Source organism: Diospyros lotus, chromosome 5 (genome assembly GCF_014633365.1).
Source record: "Diospyros lotus cultivar Yz01 chromosome 5, ASM1463336v1, whole genome shotgun sequence".
Taxonomy (NCBI): Eukaryota; Viridiplantae; Streptophyta; class Magnoliopsida; order Ericales; family Ebenaceae; genus Diospyros; species Diospyros lotus.
The window spans coordinates 6,198,073-6,220,581 of NC_068342.1; the positions used below are offsets into that span (position 1 = coordinate 6,198,073).

The 22,509-nt window shown below is 37.7% G+C and overlaps 1 protein-coding gene and 1 long non-coding RNA gene across 7 annotated transcripts in view; one reads left to right on the forward strand and one right to left on the reverse strand.

Annotated features, from left to right (window-relative positions):
* Positions 1-14,327, forward strand: part of LOC127801419 (uncharacterized) — a 55,086-nt gene extending 40,759 nt beyond the window's left edge. Inside the window, exon 3 of the long non-coding RNA XR_008023057.1 lies at positions 14,176-14,327. This is a non-coding gene — a long non-coding RNA (uncharacterized LOC127801419). The remainder of the gene's footprint in view (positions 1-14,175) is intronic.
* LOC127801418 (uncharacterized) overlaps positions 1-15,679 on the reverse strand; it is a 55,508-nt gene extending 39,829 nt beyond the window's left edge. For 4 of the 6 annotated variants that reach the window (XR_008023055.1, XM_052336569.1, XM_052336565.1 and 1 more), the window contains exon 1: positions 14,088-15,679. Coding sequence is in view for 4 of the 6 variants with exons in the window: in XM_052336569.1 (XP_052192529.1) it covers positions 14,088-15,457 (1,370 nt within the window). In the remaining 2 variants the exon portion in view is untranslated. The other 2 variants (XR_008023056.1, XM_052336566.1) reach the window with 2 other exon arrangements.
* Between the last annotated feature and the right edge of the window lie 6,830 nt (positions 15,680-22,509).

Consider the following 22,509-nt stretch of genomic DNA (forward strand, 5'->3'; position numbering starts at 1 on the left):
GACATACACAAGACTCGAGAAAAGACCTGGCACAGTACGAAATAATAGAGTTAATTCTACTTAGACATCAGAGTGGATATGGATTGACGGGACTGCCTGTACACTACATCGACTCTGCCGTTAAAGCTGACTCCCTTACCATGGCTCACGCCGCCACTACCTGGAATGATGGAAAGCAAGGTGAGTCGAGAGACTCAGCAAGCATAAGGAAGAAAAGGCTGAAGGCTACACAAAACCAGAAATCTCACCCCAGAATAAACCCCGAGGTACACACAAGCCATGAGACGCTACAACACAACAGCTCAATAGCATAATAAAATAAAAGCACATACCGATCCTTGGGGCCCACATAAGACACTTGGCACCCAAGTCCCATACCAACTTGCTGCTGCCCTGAAAGGCAACAAATATCTCCACAAACCTGTGCGCGCAATCCCGGGTCGGTACTCCCGTCACCCGTATCCGTCGGTACTCCCGACAACCGAGCCATAGGCTCCCTCGGAACGGTACTCCCGTCCAAGAACTAAATACTACCAGTATCCATGCCATGCACATAGAAATGCAATGGCGTAGTGAGCATCAACGTGATACAAGGCGCCCATACATCCAGGCATCAGGCCATGCTCCGCCCACATAGTAAACCACACGCCATGCATATGCCGCGCTTGATGCAACCTAACTAAGCTAGAATGTCCGTGTCCAAGCATACTCAATAAATGAATATCCCAACATGCATCCCATACCCATATGCATACCAAATCATGAACAGTCATACAATGCATCTACTCAAGCAGTAAATCACATACCGGCAGAGCTAGTCAGCAATGCCCGGCACCGGTCAATGGCCAGTGACTAGGGGTGTCCACCCGACGGTCCATATCAGGGCCGTACCATAGTCTACCCCAACGTCACCAATAACCGACCCCTGCCTCACTGCTCGATAGCTCTAACCAAACCATAAATAAATTTGAGAAAAACTGTAAGTAAACCCAATAAAATTGTAAATAAACCCTCATGTTTAGGAACCTAGTCCCCAAACTGGTTCAACATCATTCACGAAAGGAGTGGGGGCGGTACAAACCCCCATAAGCTCACAACAAATAAAACTCTAGAAGTCTCGGATTTAAATTAAAACAAATGAATAATAATTTAACAAATAAAGTTAGGTGCCGAATTAAAGTAAGCGAGAGGATAAAGTACAGGAAATCACGGGGTCTTTCACGGGAAATAAAGATTAGGAAGAGAGGGTTAAGAGCTTGCCTTTACACGGCCGTTTCTTCTCTTTCTTGCACTCCCGCTGCGAAGTAAAACGTTTAATAGCGATTAATAAATCCATGGCTCGCATTAATTAAATCTAACCGCGTAATATAAATAATTTAACAGCCTAAAATCCTACGTAGGCGCACCACAATTAAAATCCCAATGAGTCTCATATTTATTTTAAATTAATTCACACTAATAAAATCCTCGAAGTCACCTTAACAAATTAAATTTAAATCAAACGACTCAAAATTCCATAATTAATAAACGAATCGAAACAGACGAAGGGAGGATATAAAATATGAGAAATCACAGAGTTTCTCACGGGAATTAAAGAACACGAGGAAAGGGGTTGGAACTTGCCTGAAATTAGCTGATTCCGACCTCTCTCAAACTCTCGAGGTAAATTAAATCATTTTCTAGCAAATAACACAATCGGGATCCAAATTAATTAATTTTAATCGCATAAAATTTATAATTTAAACGTAACATGCTTCTAGAAATTTTTACCCATGTACCTGATCACTTTCCATGCAGAAAAATCCCAAAATTATTTTATTTTTTTCCTTATTTTCTTTTCTTTCCTTTCTTCTTCTTCTCTGCGTCCCTACTCCTGCAACTTCTTCTTCTTCTCCTTTCCTTTCCTTCTTCTTCTTCTTCTTCTTCTTCTTCCTTTCTTCTTATTCCTTTCTTCTTCTTCTTCTTCCCGCGTTCTTCTCCCAGCAACCGAACCAGCCCCGTGCGCCAGCCCAGCGAACTCGCGGCCGCCACCGCGACTGCCGCTGCAACCAGCCACCCTCGAGCTTCCACCGCCGTCGCCGGTCGCTGCTTCACCCTCCTCTCCCCTTGCTGCTATCGCTTCGCTTGACGGCCATGGCTGAGCTTCACTTGGCAGCTTCCATGGCCGCCCTGCAACTCATCTCTCTCTCATTCTCTCTCTCTCTCTCTCTCTCTCTCTCTCTCTCTCTCTCTCTCGGTCTCGATCTCTCCCTCTTGGCCGAGCTCTCTCTCTCGCATCAGCTCTCTTGCCTTCTCCCAATCTCAACCTCTCACTCTCTACTCCTCTGCTCACTCTCTGTTCTTCTTTTCTCTGCTTCACAGCCAGAAACTTCAAGAAGCTTCAATTTCTTTTGATTTTAATGTATAGCACACCAACACACGCGCACCGCCTCAAATTAAAACATTAATTTAATTAATTTAAATTAATTTGATTTATTATTTTATTAGTATTTTCAAAATTTGAGGATATTACAACCCAAGTCGCCTCTTAGACCAACCGGGTCATGCAATGCTCACACATCCCATTACACACAAGCCATATTCCCCAAATGAATGCAACCCAATCCCCTGTGTAACACCCGAGAATAATTTGAGGAAAAAAATGATATTTGATAAAGGGCGTAATTGGAATTTTGGAAAAAATAAGACTATAGGGCACACTAACATAGCTTTGGACGACCGAATTAACCAGAGGGAGTACCTCGGACCCTAGATAGCCAAGAAAAATGGTATAGTATCAACGAGAAATTAAAATTTTGATTTTTGGTGGTAAAAGAAAGAAGTTCGGGAACAGTTTTCGGTACAGCAAAAATACAGCTGCCAATTAGGTCGTATTACCGAATTGCTGTAAACGATGTCCAAAAAGTCAATGGAGAGTGTCAAGGACTAGTATTCGGTGTGTAGAACAACCCTTAAGTGGTTTCAGGTTGAATTGAGTGGATTTAAGGTCAAATAAATCAATCGGGTCTAAGTGTAATTTTCTAAAAATACTCGAGGGAGGTCAAAACGGTAAATTTTTGAAAGTTTCAAGGGAGAAATGAGAAGTACTAATATTGAGGGTTTTAGTGATAGTGTTGGGAAGATCAGGGGCTTAAGGATAAGGGTCAAAATATAAAAAAAAGTTCAAGGGGGGCCAAATTGCAATTTTCAAAAATCTGCCAAAGCATGGCAGATCTGGCCGAGATTTTGGCCTGAAATTCCGACGATTTGGGCAACCTAGGGTCGTCAGGCAGTGGCCTAGGGTGGTCTAGGAGACGTGGGGAAGAAGCCTTGGCTGGAAATCGGCCACGTGGGGGTCGGATTTGGCTATAAATAGCCAAGGGTTTCGGTCGGAAATGAAGCATCAAATTGCTCGATTTTGAGAGCAAATCAAGGGAAGCCAATAAAGGGCTTTTGATCCTTGAGGGAAGAGGATCATTTCTGAAGATTTTGAGAATTTTTTGAGCAGTATAGGGGTGTTTTTGCATTTGGCCATATATATATATATATAGATATATCGAGTGAAGATGAAATCGGGTTGTAGAGTGATCGATCGAGCGATCTTATAAGGGGCATTTGTTCGCAAGGTGATGGGTAACTGATCTGGAAAGTTTCGTGTCAATCGGAGTTTGAATCGAAGGTCAATTTGGCTCGCCGAAAAACGCAAAGCTTCGCCGGAGCCGAACTGAAAATTGTCAAATCGGGCTGCTTCCTGTGAGTTTTTCAGCCATGTGAGGGTGCCATTGTGATCGAATTGAAGAGAGCTTCAAGATGGTGTCGTCAGATCAGCCATCGGAGAAGGTCGCTGGTCGTCGTCGCCTGAAAAGATAACCGGAGGTATTTTTTATTTTTTTAAATGTTGAAAATATAGAAAATTCGATGAAAAATAGAATTAAAGGGATTGAAATTCTGAAAAACTATCCAGAAATTCAAGAAAGATGAATAGTTTATTTTGATGAATTTTTATCTCGGAAATTTCTTGAGGAAATAATTATTTTTGATTTTTGAAAGGAAATGTAAATGGAAAATAAATATGAGGGATTTTTATAAAATTCTGGAAAAATTAAAGAAGAATGATGAATTTATTTTATGAGTTTTGGTGATTTTTCTTTAAGTATATCCGAAGGAAATCAATGAGAAATGAATTTATTCAAGGAAAAGTAATTATGGAAATTTGAGAAAATAGGAAAAAAATCTGGAAAATTTCCAGAAAATTCCATAGGCTTATAAATATTGTTTTATGAATTTTTGTGGAGAAAATCTAGAAAAAATACTTGAATAGGTATTTATTTGGAGTTATCGAGAGAAAATTAGGAAGAAAATTAGAGGAAATTTATGAGAAAATTGGGAAAATAGATATTGATTTTCCTTTGAATACATATGATGTCTAGGGTATCGTTGAGGCTCGAATTTGAACTATAGAGCACCTGGCACGAGAATTGAGACAGAACACAAGAATCGAGGCAATCCGAATACATTCAAGGTGAGTAGTTCTACCCGAAAAGATTTCAAGTAACATGTGAATGGTTTTCATCCTTATGGCTTGGGTTTTTGTGATGGATTGTCCAAATGATTATTTACACGTGCATTAAATGTTGATTTTAAGTGACGCATGTTATGATTTTAAGTGATGCATGTTATGATTTTCGACATTAGCTTGTTTTGTGTCGTCTATGTGGGACGTGGGTTGATAATTTGTGACGTAGCCCAGAGTGACAGCACTCAGGATGCGTACCTAGGATTAATGCTAGGTGACCCACTTGGGACGGGGCTGGGACGGACTTCACCCTACGAGACCCAAGTGGAGGGGCTGAGAGTAGACACCACCCCGGTTGTTGGCTCAAGTGGCGGGGCTACGAGTGGACAGCACCCCAGGTTCCTTTGAGCAATAGCATTAATGCCGAGGTGACGTCGATTCCGAGGATAGTGCTAATGTGACACTCTTGGGGCTAGGGTTGCGTTGAATTTTGGAATGCTTTTGAGTGGGAGCGTAAAGCCTAACAATGATAATGGGATGATTCCCGAGTTCATATGTCGAGGTTGTCCCTCTTAAGCAGGATCGGTTTGCTAATGGGTCAATGTGGTCGTGTCGCCTTTAGAGAGATTGCATTTTCCCCGGTTAAGGCTAAATGCTGTGTGGGATTCTCTTTGGCTGGTGTATGTTGGGATTTATCGATTTTGTACATGATTTTGCATACATTCATGAAAATGTTTTTGAACTCTCACTTAGATGATTCAGCGTCTAATTTGGACTATGTCCTTGGAATATTCAAACGTTCCAGGTGAAAGCAGTGGCACCAAGGGAAAGAATGTCTTCGAGATGTAGCCGTTACGTTTGGTTTTCGTAGGTTTTGTCTATGATTACAATGTTCAGAGATTATGTAATATATTTTCATGTGAAACATCGATTCGGTTATTGTAAAAGGAATTGTCGGTTATATATATATATATATCATTGAGGTTTCGATCTTGCTTCCGCTGATGTGATTGATGATACCTCTCTTAGTTTATTAATTGTTAAATTTTGATATACTGAGAAGGTATGATCGGATAGACAACATTAAACTTAACCACTTAAGCTTATCAATTCGCACACTTTATCCATGATAACATAGACACTATTATGTCATTCATATTCTCATCTATTCTCATACACTGGGAATCATCTTCAGTACATTCATGATAAATTAACCCCATAATCTTGACCATAGCCACTTTCTAAGAACCTAACCCCAATAGGTTCCGTATCATTTTCAAAGAAAGCAGATTGATACTAAGTTTCATGACGAATGAAATGAAAGACACCAAGATATCATTGCTTAGCTTATTTCATTAACAATAAACTCATTAATAAAATATAAGTCATAGAATGGTTACCTCGCGGATTATTATTATTAATACGTGGATCCGAGTCACGATGAGGGAGGGAATAAAACCTGAAAAACCATGGAGACTTTTAAGGGAAATAAAGAACACGAGAAGAGGGTTAGTAGCTTGCCTGAAACAAACTGATTCCTACCTCTTTTGTACTCCCGTTGCGAAGTAAAATATTCTATATAAAATAACAAGTTAACGACTCAAATTAATTAAATTTAACCGCATAATCAACATAATCTAATTGTGAAAAATACATAATTTAAATCTACAATACTTTTAATAATTTTTACCCACTTAACTAAATATTTTAAACACCAAATGACCGCCAAAATCTCATTAATTTCTCCCATTTTCCTTAACTGCTGGCCGCGCCTTTTTCTTTCTCCAATTTCTTCCTCTGCCAACGGCCCAAGAACAACCTTATTCAAGGCCTTTAAAGACCCCTGCTTGCTGCCCAAGCCTCCCCCAATTTATATCAAATTAAGTGGCTTTTAAACCATAAAAAAGGAAGGCTGATTTGAGGGTCTATAGTGGCTATAACTCTCTAATGTAGTTGATCATGAAGAGAATCTGGGAAATGCTGCTGAAAACGGGGAACCGATAGCTAATTAGGTGCTGCTTCCAAGTTTACCAGATGAATCTAATGGTGATTCTGGTGCTCCAATAACCAGTTATTTTTGGGAATGGAAGCCCAAACTTAATGTCATTACGAAAATTCAGTATCTGAAAATGTTAATGCCCCTTCAGTGCGCTCTTTCTTCCTGGTTTTGGTGTTGGCTCCTTAGTGGGATCTTGCGATGGCAATGACAAGCCATGTCCGAGAAAATCTATCGCCCATACTTTAAAATCACAACCCAAAAAATTCTCTGTGGGCCTTTGGTGACAAAAGTGAACCTTGGCCAGGATAGCTTGCTTAATCCATCAACCTATGGCACGAAAAGGTTCAATATTTCATAGAAAATGTAAGTCTGCTCTCTTTTCTAAGTGTTCAATGTTGCAGATTTTGATGGCAACATAACTGTGTCTAAAGAAACGATATCTTCAAGTAGGGTTATTCTTCAATTTGCTTACTTTATGAACCATGTACTTCGTTTTCAATTGTTTATATCGAACAAAATTCTACTTTTGGTGTATTTCCTTGCCCCAAAATTTTAGGAACTTTTGCATCTTAGTGCTGCACCTGATAGAATTGAACTTTCAATTAGTGGAATTTTATGACTGATCTGTTCTTTTGACTGCATATTTTTCCACTGTCTTCAATAGCGTTTATGATAATTCACTCTGTCAGTCATTTGCTACCGACGTTTGCATTCAGCTCTTCTTACTCATTGGTTTATTTGGTACTTCTAGCCTATAAGAAATAAACATATATTATAATAAAATTATGAGCTTTGTAGCAAGAAGTAAATAATACAAACTTGGTGAGGAGAGATCCCAAAAGCTGTATCATCCTCATATATAATATCATTTTGAGCCATTTTAGAAATGACAGGAGCAAACGTTGCTCCTACTTCAGATACCATAATGGCTCTACAGAAAATAGAAAATGAAAAATGCATGCTTAGAGTTAATTTACATGCAAGTATTGTGTGAAAGCTCCAAGACTAAGCCTTCTTATGATCTAAGGTTGTTAGGCAAACTATGCACAGATTTTTCTATATTAGCAGTTGTTTGGTGACTAGTCATGGTTAAGGATGGGAACGCATCAAAAAAGCATGTCTTACAAATTTTTGTCTATGAAAAAATTTTACATAATTTTCCGAAAATCAGTTCATTGATTTGGGAGTGTTTTATAGATTGGAGTATCTGAGTCCTACTGGGATAGTTATCCAACAATGCCATGGTTAACTAGTTGCTAATTTATCTTTTATCCTGTTCCTCATCTCTTTGGAATAGAGGGAAAAGATACGCAATATTTCTCGTTCTTTTGCTTACCAAGAAACATTGTGAATCACTGAGCTAACTTATCTCCTCTATGATTTTTTGGTGTCTGACATCTTAAACCTTCAACTCTTACAATGAAATCAAGCGGCATACTGCTGCTGCAAATCCCATATATAATGAATAGAGACGCGGCATATCCAAATGGTTTTAGATTGGTGTTATTTTTCTGTTATGGGACACTGGGGGGTTATGCCAATCTCAGGAAATTAGAGCTTTATGTTCGTTTTTTGGGGCCAGATGTTCGTTTTTTGGGGCCAGTCACCATCAATATAGAGATCCACCTGGATGACCATCACTTTGTGTTTGGTGGTGTGTATGGAAAGAAAGATATAGGGGAGCTTTTGAAGACTCGAGAGTTTGGTTTTGCAGTTGAATATATAGCTACATTGCCTTGACTATTGGCTTGGTTGAGGATGGATACTCCTTTTTGCTTGTTCTAATAACAGTTTCTGGATGATCTTCATTTTGGTTCTTAGTCTTTAGGAGGAACTCCTGGCTTCTTGCTATTCTTTTGTACAAGGTATGCCTCCTGGCGGTAGTCTTTGTACAAGGTTCACCCCCTAACTTTAGGTGCCTTTCATTTTATACATTCATTTACGATTTTCCTTTATATGATACTTCTACCAATTGAATGTACGACCAACGAATGAAACACTGTACATGTTGAACAAGTTATGTTATATTTATGATTGAACACAACAGTAAGGTAAAATGGTTCATATATATGCCTTCTGTTTGAGCCAATGTAAAGGCTATTTTAGTTTGAAAGCGTAAAGATGTGAATGAATTGTAATTAAGTTGCAAAATCTACACTTAATATCATTGGTGTTATGTGAAGGATCGATTATTGTGGTCAAAATTTCTGAAAAAATTTAGGGTACTTTCGTTGTTGTAATAGTATAGTGAGAATAACATTTTGCAGCATCTAGTTATGGATTTTACTGTAGCAATTTTCTTTTTTCTCTCCTTATCAGAGTAATATAACCGGATCATAAGCATTTGTCATTACATGGCTTTCTCGGGTTGAGAGGAGTGATTGCACCAAATTGGCACTTTAACCAAATTGGCACCAAACTGGTCATTAAGGAACCAGTTTATGGTGTGGGCAACTCACTTGGAGGATATGTTGCACTTTACTTTGCAGCATGTAACCCACAATTGGTGAAGGGCTTTACCTTGCTCAATGCAACACCTTTTTGGGGATTTCTACCTAATCCTATAAGATCGCCAAGGCTTGCAAGACTGTTTCCATGGGCTGGCACATTTCCCGTCCCTGTCAGAGTTAGAAAACTCGCAGAAATTCTGTAAGTTTATGTTTTGTCTGTGGCTTAGTTCATGGGTGTTTTTACATGTGATATCAACCCCCTGTAAACTCTAATCTTGAAAACAGAGGGCATTGTGGTGCCATTTCTACCTAAAACATCATCTTGAATTCATGATATTCTCAAGCATAGTATGGTATTAGCAGGCATAAGTTTTTTTTTGTTATCACTTTGAAGAGCTGTTAAGAGTAAACCCGAGAAGGGTCTTCATTTAGTAATTATAGTTTGAGAAAGAAGGAAACGAATTTAAGGATGCTCTCAAAAATTATCAAAAAAGAGAGAAAGAAATCCATTATTGTTTGGATGTTCCAACGCCACACGGTGCACAGTTTTGTTTTTTTTTTTTTTTAAAGTTGGGGGAGGGATATTGATGATGCTACCCAAGGATGGTTCCTAATAGGGTATTAAGGATGTGTAGGGTGCACCAGGGACCAGGCCACCGTAAAATGGGCCTTGACAATGTGGCCTTGAGTCCCTTCATATCTTTTTACCTAGTAAGAAAAACAATAAAAATGTATAAGGGTGAAGTAATTTGTAAATGGGAGCTTGGAGAAGAAGACGAGAGAAAGAGGAAGTGGAAGACGGAAGATAGAGATTGAAACTTTAAAGGGTAGAGAGTAGAGTAGAGTAGAGTAGACTCTGGGTATTTGTATATGTCTGACTTGGGCTTTCACTTAATGGGTTAGATTAAGACATTAAGAGAACTGGACCTGGGCTTTGCATCTATCTGGTCGGACTTTTGAGCTCTTGAGTACCAAGTATAGTAGCATAACCACATCAATACTTTCATGAGAAATTTTAAGTTTTTGCTTTATTACAACAAAAATAGATTTTGTAATAATAATATATAAAATATAAGTAAAAAATATATAAAAAATGGGAAACAGAACAGGACCAGACAAGCACTTTTCAGTTTTCCTTGTGTTGTGTTTAGTGATCCACCAATTGCTTTATCAAACTCAAATCTTTTGGTGGAGTCATATATAATATAGAGCCCACCAGGCCGGGCCTAAGTAACAATTCCAGCCTTAACTGTAATAATATTCAAGCGTTTTGTAGCGAGAAGAATGGATACTTTTTGTCAAAGATTTCCTTCTTACAAATGCTCACCCTCAAAATCTCAACCAAGAACCAGCAAAGTTTAATGTTCAAAATACTATAATATAACCACAGCAATATCAAATGATTCCATAAAAAGTCAAAGAGTTATGCACCATCATCATCATCATCATCCGTCCGCTGAGAGCTTCCGGCGCCGATGCATCCCGGCGTATTCATCTTCTCCCGCTGCACCCTTATTCCGCTTTCATTGCACAGTTCTGGGGGGCAAAACCCACCCCCCAAGGGCAGATCTAGGAATTTAGAACCCAAGAGCTAGAATTCAAGAATTTAGAACGTATGAGCTAAAAATTAATAAAGTTAATGTAATAAATTTATATATAATATATTTTTTTAATTTGGGTCAGATTATGAACAGTATATTTGTATTAGGGCTTGAGAAACATGAACTGATAATTCAAAAATTAAAAAAAAAATAATCTATATAGATCTGAAAATCAAATGTTAAGGAAATTAGGTCACTCAATGGCAAGTTGTTAAGGAAATCAAATGTTCAAATGGATCTGGGGGAGGGCTGAATCCCAGTCGAGCCCTCCCCCAGATCCGCCTCTTCCTACCCAGCCAACTCCTCGTCTATCTCTCCTCCCAGATCCAGCAACAGGCCTCTGAGCCTCACGATTTCCGATTCCACCACTTCCAGCCGCTGCAGTTTTTCCGCAATCTGCCAGTTCAGAAGCCTCAGCTTTCTCACTTCCTCCTCCAAGTAAGCCGCGTAAGCCTTCTTCTTCTGCCTGTACTTTCTCACAGCTTCTGTGTTCCCGGAGCCCCTCCTCCCGGGCTCAGCCGCCGGGAACTTTATCGTCTTCCCCACATCACCCTGCTTATTAATTCAGTTCAATTGTGCTGACATTGTTAAACCAATCCACAAAATTCTCTTTGAAAGTAGCATTGTAGGGTTGTTAATTATTAGTTTAAGCGATCGAGAATATATGCAAAGCGCCAGCGGTTTTGGACTATAGTCCAACCACTGCACATGGCACCAATTCCTACGATTCATGAAACTAATAGTCCCACCAACCTTGCTAAATTTCATCGTACAAGCAGCAATAGGAATTAAGATATAAATTAGAAGTAACTTTATCGAGCAATGAAAGACACCCAAATGGGGAGGAGATTCCCCCTAGAATTATATATAAAATCAAGCATAAAGGCTAGAATTGATAAAGAAAGAGAGTTGAAATGCTGAAGAATCAGAACCCAAGGTGAGAGAAGATGGTCTGTTCAAGTGGGGAGCCACCCGAAGATTCAGGGGTGACTAGCTAGCTTCTTGTTTGCAATATGCATTTCATTAATGGCATGTAGATATACTAAGTTCTGAGTTTAATTCAAATTGTATAAGCACACAATGCACCGATGCCATTTTTAGATGTAGTTGGGCAATTTTTTCCCTTTTTCTTTAATTTTTTGATAAATAGTGATTATATCGATTAACGTGTGTTTGAAGTTGGACACTTAGGATTAGGGTGTGTTTAAAGTTGAATCAAGGCTTGTAATAGGAGAGCTCTAGCGAAGCATCATATATAAAATAGGGCTGAATTCACATTTGCCATTTCCACTATAAAATATTAGTTAATAGGGATGCTCAATGGCTAATGGGTCTTGGGGAGACTCAGTAACTAACTAGAACAAGGGTGATTTAGTTAGTTTGGTTTATTATCTTTTTATAATTTAGTTCAAGCTTGATTTTGGAAAATCAGATCTAATCAATACTGGTTTGAGTGTTCAAGCTAGACCTTCCGGGTCAATGACTCCTAAGTTGACCGAATCAATTGGCCAATGGCAATTCTAGAAGGTCCTCAATTTTATCCAAACCTAAAGCATCTTTCATTTGTAGATTATAAAATTTTGTTTGAATTAGTTTTAGTGGACTACTCTTACTAAATTGGGCTTCTTTGATTTGTTGTTGCCAAATTACAAGTCTTATAAATCGTAATATTTTGATGTCTTAAGGGCTTTGAGTATAATTTTTTAGTATGATCGTGTAAGTTATTAAATTGATACCAGATCCAATTATACTCAAATTTGATTGAGTTGGAACGATTTGTCCCTTAACAATTGAGTTCATTTTAAAACTTAAAATTTAATTGGATTTAGGTTTATATTGTTGATGTTGAATTTTATCTGGAAGGAGTTGGAAGACTTTGCGAGAGAAACTCAAGCAAGGAATAGATTAACACATTGAACTAGGTTCTGTTGGGCTGGGTTTCCTCCTTTGTGGAGGTGGCCCATTAGTTTCTATTTAATTATTAATTAAATAAAGTAAAGCCTATATGAATTAGGTTTATATGAAAGATTTAGAGATATTTTTATTCTAAAAAGTATCAAGCATTAAAGGGTTTTAACCCTTCCTAATGTGACAACCGTACACACTAAGAAAAAAGTGAGAAGAAAAATGTAAAATTTGAAAAAAGAGGTATAGTTTAATTTTGATCATGAGGTTCTTTAGAATTCGATTTGTGGTTTGATTTACTTGAAATTTGACCATCGTGTTTACAACACATAATTCTACAATCTAAATAGTGTAGATTAGTTTTGGAGCTTTATGTTAACAGGTTCTACTCGATGAGATCTCTTCTATTTCATATTGCAATTGTTTAGTTTCGAAAGTGGTTATTCTTGATGATATATTTGCTATGTATCTCTAGTTAATGACAATTAGAGAAGATTTTCGTATGTTTCCATTATTTATTTGATAGTGAAAGTTTTGGATGAACTCCGCTTCTATGATTTTTACTCTTAGCATTGAAGGAGTTTTTTATGGAAAAATTTAATATTTTTATGATTGATTGATTATTGCACTTATTTTATATTACTCTATATTTTTTTTATTGGTGTTCTTGGAAGGAAGGCCTTTGATGCCGTCTCTCGTGCGTTCTCTAAGTAGAAGATAAGGGTAAATTTATTATACTACATTTGATGTTAAATATTTTATCTGTAAATAAGTTTTGTATTCCATCATTAAAAATTTTACCATCAATTAAGAACAGGACTTTAGACTTCTCTCCATCGAGTCTCTATCACACAAGTATTTGCATCTGAAACTGTGAAATGAGGAACAACATACTCCAACATATATGAGAATACACTGATAATTGATTATTATACATATATTATTCATGTTTAAACATAAAACAAAATTTATTCTAGAATCCAAAGGACCCAACTCTCCTTAGAGTACTACTGCCAGAGTGCGATTTTGTTCACCCCCTTTAACGGGGGTGAACAAAATTGCACTCCTACTGCCACACCATTCTCTCTCTTAATTAGTAATAGATACACTTTAGGTTTTGCCTAAACCAACCAATATCACCAAACCACACAGCAAAAAGACATGCTTTTCCAGTTCAGATTCTTGTCCACAGACGACGGCGAATCTGTTTATAGGTTCGAGTTCACATTCAATATGCGAATCCTCTGTAAATTAACCCTTAAATTTTCAACCCAAAATTACAAACCTCTGTGATTCTAGTTCGTGATCAATCTTCGGAATCTTCGCCATAGACCCTCGAATACTGAGGTTCAGTCCCAGCATCTGGTGCATGGAAAATCAACGTCTCAGGCATGGGAAACTCAACGCCCAAATGAATATGGTGCGGACCAGCCGAATAAACCCTCATCTCAAGATCATCCTTGCGCCACAACAGCCATATCCCACCGGTGAAGCCTTCAGGATCGGTAACAAACGGATGGGGAAAACCAATTTCCTCGGCAACTTGATCCCCGTAGCTAGCGGAAGCCCTTGTTTCCAAAAGAAGTACGATGGATGGCTGGTGTTGCCGGCAGAGATCCTTGATAGTACGCAAGAACCTGGCGTCCCCAGCTCCACGGCAACTCCAAATTAGAAGTTTCTTTGGGGGCTTCTGGATCGAATACTCCGTGTGATCAATCATTTTAGGTATGAAGCATATGTTGTGCCGGTTTATGTTCCAATAACAGAATCCCGACATGTTCACTTCCATGTCAAGTCTGGGAATCTTTGAATCGATGGCGACCACTTTCGGATTGTTTCGTTCGACGATGAGTTTCTCCAAGTCAACAGCTGGACTGATAATCTGAAACTGCTCTACCGAGAGTTGCAACACCTGAGAATACAACTCAATTGCCGCTGGGGATTGGGGTTGATGCAACTCGTTGATGAAGCCCAGCGGCGGCTTGGAAGGAGTACGAGCAGTTGGCTGGAACGGGAGGCTTTTACTGTAAAGGGAAACAGCCGCGGGCAAAGAATTTTCTGCAGATTTGGATGTGCTGGTGCCCTCCCCATGTTGGAGATCAAGAGGCCTCCTCAATGTATTATTATTGCCTCTTTGTACCTGCTGGACTTGCTCTTCTCTGTGGAACGTTCCAGTTCTTCTCATCATCACATGCTGGTTTCCACGACGACGAAACTGAAGCCAAGGGCCATAGAGTGAGGGAAACCTTTGTAATGATGTCTTCTCAAGAAAGGAGAGTTCTTCCGGGATTTCTGGCTGAGAAGATGGAGGATTATGGAGTGAAGGGAAGTTTAGACAGTGTTGCTGTCGATGGCCATATCGGCCGCACTGATAACACAAAAGATCCAGCCCCTCGTATTGAATCCGCTGCAATAATCCACCGATTACTATGAAAGGAACAACGGGGTTGCGAAGATCGATCGAGATGCACAGCCGGGCAAATTGAAATTTTGTTCGGCTTTTGGTATGATGGTCTATCTTCACAACTTCTTCCCCGATTAGTTTTCCAATTTTCAACAGGGTTTCTTCCTCATAGCACTCCTCTGGAAGCTTCGGGAGGCGGACCCAAACTGCGACATGGGTGATCGCGGCGTCCGAAGGGTTGAAGTTAGGAAACCATTGTTGAAGGACGATATAGTGATCGTCGATGGTCCATGGGATGCTGGCGAAAACTTTGTTGTAATCGGAAAGGAGAAAAAACTTCACCAAGAGGAAGTCTCCGGCGAGAAGTACGATTTCCATTCTTCCCTCGGGACGCCACAGGTGATGAAGGCGAATAGAAAGCCTCCGGCTTTCGACCCTTTTGCCGAGGACTTTGGCGACAAGAGCTTGCTTGAATGATGGAGTACTCAGATCGGCCTCTTGGCCGGAGGAAGGCTCTACAGTCGGAATATGTCCATGTTGAGCAAGGGCTTTTCTCCGATCATTGTCTCTTCCCTGGTGGTGGTTGCTGTGGCGAGTTTCCATGTCTTAATTTCTTCACGCCTGCTGCCGGAAAGAAGTAAGAAGTAAAAATAAGAAGCGGCTGCCAAGAGCTAGAGCCCAGATCTGCTGTCTCCTTGGCTGCTAGTTTTATCATGATCTTATAAGCTTTTTACGCTTAAGCAGTACGCAAGGAAGCTTGCCTCTGCGCAGTTACGTGGGCACCCTGGGTTCAGATCTCCCTCTCAAGTGTGAAAAATTGGCCAGTTTGTCAATATGGTGCATAATGTTGGTGAAACCTAAGTTGCTTTAATTAATACATCAAACGGTGTTGATACCGTGACAAAAGCATTATCAAGATTAAAATTTGTCGTTTGGTGCGCAAGATTCCAGAGATGATGATCATCTCAAATTTAGTGGACAAAAAAACTCATTGTTAGTATATATTCCACTACTTTAAAAAAGAATCATCATCTATCTGTGTTAAGTATGTTACATGTGAAGCTATTCCTATATATATATATATATATAGTGCATTTATTTAATGTGATATATATATATATAAATCTGATATATAGCTAAATTAAGAAGACTTAAAATCGTGGAATTTTTTTACGTAATGGATAATAAGCATTGCATTTGCATACCTTCCTATTAATTAATTAATAAAGAAAAAGTCCCATCTGATCTGCAAGAGAAATTAAACAACTTTGTTGCATCACAATGCCTATAAATGGATGATTCAGAGTTGTCTACATCACTCCATCTTAATTAGTCGAGTCGTTGAGAGAGAATGGAAGATTCAAAGTTTTGAGAGTGGCATCTGAGTAGGAGAGAGAGAGAGAGAGAGCTCAGGCTCAGAAGGGAATAGAATAGAAAAGAATCGTTTGCGTTAATTCGGTTTGGCGTCAAACGTGTCGGGCTTTATATTCATTCTTCGCTCCGAAGCTTTTGATGGGGGGATCACATCACATTGCTAGTGGATTTATTTTATTTATTTGTTGTCGGCAAGTACGTACGTACGTACGTTCGCGTAATCAACGAAATATTCTCTCTCGTTCCAGAATCTCAGCATCAAGTACGTGCATGCATGCATGTAATTGTTTCATTCATTTCTGTGTCATCACACAAAAAAATTAACTAAAGTGTTATCTCAGACTAATGTTCCTCTTTAACTTTTTGTATTATTATTATTGCTTCAATGAGTAATTAATAATTAACTTGTTTTGCATTTTTATTTACAATTATTATATATATAGTATGATGGAATCCTATATGTAGAAAAAAATCAATCACATAATTAAAAAGGGAGGGGGGGGGGGGGGGGGGGGGGCATTTGCTAAGCGTGAGAGAGAGAGAGAATAAAAGTCAAATCCAAACATTATATTGCTAACTAGTAGTGTTTGAATATTCAAAGTTGGTTAGTGGTAACATCAGTCCGTCTGTCTTATTGAGTGAGAGAGTATTATGGAGAATGGGAAAGTAATGATTCAAAGGTAATTGTACCATTACCTTTTCTCTTTTTTGTTTGAAAATTAGAAGAAAAGAGACAACAAGATCAGTATTATACTGTTACCTTTTCTCTCTTGTTTGAAAATTAGAAGCAAAGACAACAAGATCAGTATTAATTAAATTTATAATAAAGATATGGAAGAAGATAAATATAATAAAATAAATATAAAATTATCAAAATTGGTCCACTTTTCCCACCAACACCATGCCTTGCCATTTGGATTTGGGTGACTGACTATTATTTAAAAGAAAGAATGAGAATTGTCTCTCCACTTTTCTTTCTTCACTTCTCTCCTTTTCTCTTAATTCTCCCATTTTAATTTCCTTCTATCTCTTTTAACTCAAATTTTAGTTATTTAAATATAATAATAAATTTATTTATCTAAAAATTTATTATTAGATTGTTCGAATTGTGCAAAAATAAAAATGATAAAATGACATAGAATATTTCTTATCAAAACACGTTGATATTCTTTTCCTAAATTGAATCTTCTTGTTAGTGGATCATGATCTATAACAGCCTGCCTCCCCGAGTCCCTGTACACTAAGAGGATCGTATGAGATGGTCATTACTTAAATGATACCGAACAATAACACAACTACAACTCTTTCTAAAATCATAATCTTTTTATCATATAACATTTCATAATCATCTTTACATAACCATTCACCATTTGGGCCCACCTGGCCTTACATAACATACACTTGACTCAAAAACATAGAAGCATTACTCTGACACAAACACACGACACACAGTATCTAGTTTCGGGAGAACTCTCTGCATCTACTATCATGACTCGACGATCGAGATCCAACTCTGTCGGACGCACCTACGATCTCAGGATATCCTTACCTGGAATGACGGAAAGCAAACGTGAGTTACAAGACTCAGCAAACTCTAGAAAGAAAGGCTGTAGGATAAGGACGAAGCTCTTCACATAACATCCCATGCAATTCGTGCCAATACAACGTTATTTCATGCCATACCCAAAACCTACCTTATTTCTAAATGCATAATCATATAATGAACTTCACATAAACGGTCCTTGGAGACCACATAAAACACACATTGGCCCCCAAATTCAACATACAAACCTGTTATCAGTCTTTTATAAGCTATCACCATACCATTTTTCTTACACGTCCTTTCATGTCACTCTTAACATAATTTGTTGCCATGGGTCTCACCTTAAGGTCTTACTGTTGCCGTGGGTCTCATCCTAAGGTCTTACTGTTGCCGTGGGTCTCACCCCAGGGTCTTACTGTCACCGTGTGTCTCACTCCCAAGGTCTTTCTGCCACCGTAGGTCTCACTCCCAAGGTCTTTCTGTCGCTGTTAGGGTTGGCAATGGTTCGGTTTGGTTTCGATTTTTGCCAAAACCATAACCAAACCAAACTTCAATTACTAAAACCAAAACCAAACCATTACCCATTTGATTTTAAAAATTTAAAACCATAACCAAATCATTCGGTTTCGGTTCGGTTTCGGTTTAATCATGGTTTTTTTAATTTAATCCATATCAACAAACAAAAACAAATAGCATTCATAAATTTTTTTGATAATTTCACAACAAACAAAGATAAATTCTAATAAAGTTACCTTATTCTTGCATAAAGTTACAAAACTTATTGGATATAAAATCATATTTCCAAACCTACAATTGTTAAGATCAATAAATTAATATGTGCATAATTAAATTGTAATTTAAGCTAAAAAAAATTAGTTATGAAAGTTAATACCTTCATCAATAACATTAATATATTCTTCGTAAATTGATGCATATCCATCTGAAATGAATGAGCCAACTCCATCTAACAAAATTATAAATATAAAAAATAAATTAATATGAAGAGAGATGAGGCAGAGAGCGAGAGGCAGCGAGGGTGAGAGAGATCAAGGGCGAGCGAGAGCAAGAGGGGCCGAGCCCTAGCGAGAGCAAGAGAGATCTAGCGAGGGCGAGTGAGAGCAAGAGAGATGCAGAGAGCGAGGACGACTAGCGAGCTCGCGCAGAGGAGCACGAGAAAGGAGGCAGAAAGGGTGAGAGAGATCGAGGGCAAGCGAGAGTAGGGGCCGAGCCCTAGCGAAAGCAAGAGAGATCCAGCGAGGGCGAGCGAGAGCAAGAGAGATGTAGAGAGCAAGGGCAAGAGCGTGCGGACAAGCGAGAGGCAGCAAGGGTGAGAGAGAGTAAGAGCGAGGTCGAGAGAGAAAGGAGAAAAGAAGGGGAGAAGGCTTTGCAAGCAAGGCAATTAGGCTGGGGTGGGCTAGACTCGGGTGGGCTGGGTTGTATATAATATATATTATATATACATATTATATTATATATGTAATATATTATATATATATTCGATTCGGTTCGGTTACCCACCATTCGGTTTAGTTTCGGTTCGGGTTTTGGTTTGGTTTTAGTGAAAACCATAACCAAACCTTACCCATTGAAACAGTGTTCGGTTTTTCCCCGAACCAAACAATTACCCAGTCAAACGGTTTTTAACCGTGTTAACCGGTTCGGTTTCAGTTCGATTCCCCACGGTTTCGGTTACAATTGCCATCCCTAGTCGTTGTGGGTCTCACCCCAAGGTCTTTCTGTGGGTCACGCCCACCATCCTTACTCATCACTTAAAATCGCACATTCTCACCATGCAGTACAACAAATAAGAAATGCAATGGTTTTTGCAGCATAAACGTGATAACAAGGCCCCCATAAATCAAGCATCAAGCAATGCTACGCTCACATAGGAATTCACACATACGATATGCTTTAAATTCACCGGCTTACCTAAAGAACTCAAGTCGACTCTTAGACCAACCGGGTCATGTAATGCTCATACATCCCATTACACACAAGCCATGTTCCTCAAATGAATGCTACCCAATCATGATATGCACACAATCAATGCGGGAATTTGGCAGTACCAGCTCTACTGGCCCGTTTAGCGCTTATCATAGCAACTGATGACTGACACCTATACATACAGCCATCGGTTGCCACGACCCACGGTCAACAGTTAGTGGCTTTGTACTTTGTACCCCATACCCTTAAGACACAGATAGACAACATTAAACTTAGCCACTTAAGCTCATCAATTCACACACTTTATCCATAACAACATAGACATCATTATGTCATTCACGTTCTCATTTCTTCTCATACACAGGGAACCATCTCCACATTCATGATAAATTAATCCCATAATCTTGGCTATAGCCACTTTCTATTAATCTAGTCCTAACAGGTTCGACATCATTCCAAAAAAAACGAAACGATATTGAGCTTTGTGACGGACGAAATGAAAGACACCAAGACATTATTGCTTAGTTTATTCCATTAACAATAAACTTATTAATAAAATGTAGGTCATAGGATGGTTACCACGCAGATTATTATTATTAATGCGTGGAATCGAGTCACGGTGAGGGAGAGAATAAAACATAAAAAATCACGAAAACTTTCACGGGAAATAAAGAACACGATGAGAGAGTTATGAACTTGCCTAAAACCGGCTGATTCCTACCTCTTTTGTGCTTCTGTTGCGAAGTAAAATGTTTTGTATAAAATAACAAGTTAACGACTCAAATTAATTAAATTTAATCACATAATCTAGTCATGAAAAATACATAATTTAAATATGCAATACTTTTACTAATTTTTTTTCACTTACCTAAATATTTTGAACACCAAATAACGTCAAAGTCTCGTTAATTTCTCCCATTTTTCTTAAACTGCTGACTGTCTTTTCTTTCTCCAATTTCTTCCTATGCGAATTGTCCAAGAACACCCTCGTTAAGGCCTTTAAAGACCCGCTGCTTGCTGCCGAAGCCTCCCCCAATTTATATCAAATTAAGTGGCTTTTAAACCACAAAAAAGAAAGGCCGAGAAGCGGCCACGTCGCAGCCCAAGGCTGCTGCCGCTTGGGCCAAAAACGGCGCCGTTTGGCGCCCCAACCGGGGGAAAAGTCCAGCAAATTGAGCACAGTGGCCACGCCTCGCCCTCAGCTCGATCCTGCGCCCCAACCTCGCGCATGCACATGCCAAGCCACCCAGCCTAGCTATTTCCTTGTTCAAGAAATGCCTCCAATTATATTTAAAGACATTTACCCAGCAGCTTACGGAAATCACATTTAAACCCCATAACTTCTGAAAACCGACACCTATACCCCACACCACTGTTACCACTTATCTCACTACCACCCCATAATTTCCAGAAATCCATTTAATTTAATTTATTTTATTATTTTCATAAATACTCTCAAATAATTTAATTAATTACCTTAATTTTCTATTTCCTCAGAACGACATAAATTATTATTTTTTCTTAAATCTCTAAATACTCAATAATGACTTCAAATACCATAATTAATAATTATTAATTATCTTCAAGATTTTTGGGATGTTACATAATCGATAACACATCATAAATATATTCTTAAATTAATAGATCATTTTAAAGATATTTTTGAATTAGGATGGTTTAAATTTTATATAAATTCATATCTAATTCAATCATAATCAAATTTATAAATTTTAGATTAAAATCAAACCAATTACAAACCAAACCTTAAAAAATGGTTTCCTTGAAAGGAATAGAACCTTAATTGCTATTTTTTTTTTAAAGTAAGACTTGAAATAGAAAAAACAAAAAAGATCATGCATTTTATTCTTATCTTTAATATTATTTTAGGGGATTCTTAGAACTGTTTGGATCATGCTATTAAGAAATAGTTAACAAAAATTAACATTTTTAAACTAAAAACTTCTTATACAAAAACCCTAAACTCTAATATCGGTTCAGCATAATTCTTTTCTTGTAATTATCTTTCAATTAAATAATTTAAAAAGTGTTGGGTTGAAATAGAAAGGTACAAAATCATTTCATATGTTTGTATAAATTTTCATGAAAATAACATATTCACTTATTTTATGAATATTATTAAAGTTTTAAAACATATTATACTAAAATATAAAAAATTATATTTCTTTTAACAATACTAATCTGGGATAATCATGAAAATAACCCAATCTTATATTGCGAATTTATAATTTTATCCAATTCTTTTAATTTTATCAATTATATCCAAATTAGTTCAATTTGATGCAATTTTATTCAACATGTAAAATCAATTTAGAGAGAATATTTATTTATACTGACTTTACATGTTAGATCTCGTATAATAATAATATTTGTGAGATTTACATGTACACATAAAATAGTACAATAAGTTTTTTTTTTTTTTTAGTGAATTCTACAAATATTATATGACATCTAATATACTAAGTTAACATGAATACATTATATCTAAATTAATTTTTCATATTAGATAAAATTGCATGTAATTAAGTTAATTTAAATTTAATTGTTAAAATTAAAAAAAATGAATAAAATTATAAATTTGTAAAAATAATTAAATTATTTTCATGATTGCCCCTATTATTTTCATTTGAACGATAGCTTATTTTAAAATTTTAATAATTTTTAAGCTCTTTTTTCCCTAAAAAATGATCCATCTAAAACATAAAAAGGGAACAAAAAAATAACTTTCCAAATTCATTCAGGCCAGTAGTGAGGGCATCTCTGCGGGACGCGTGTC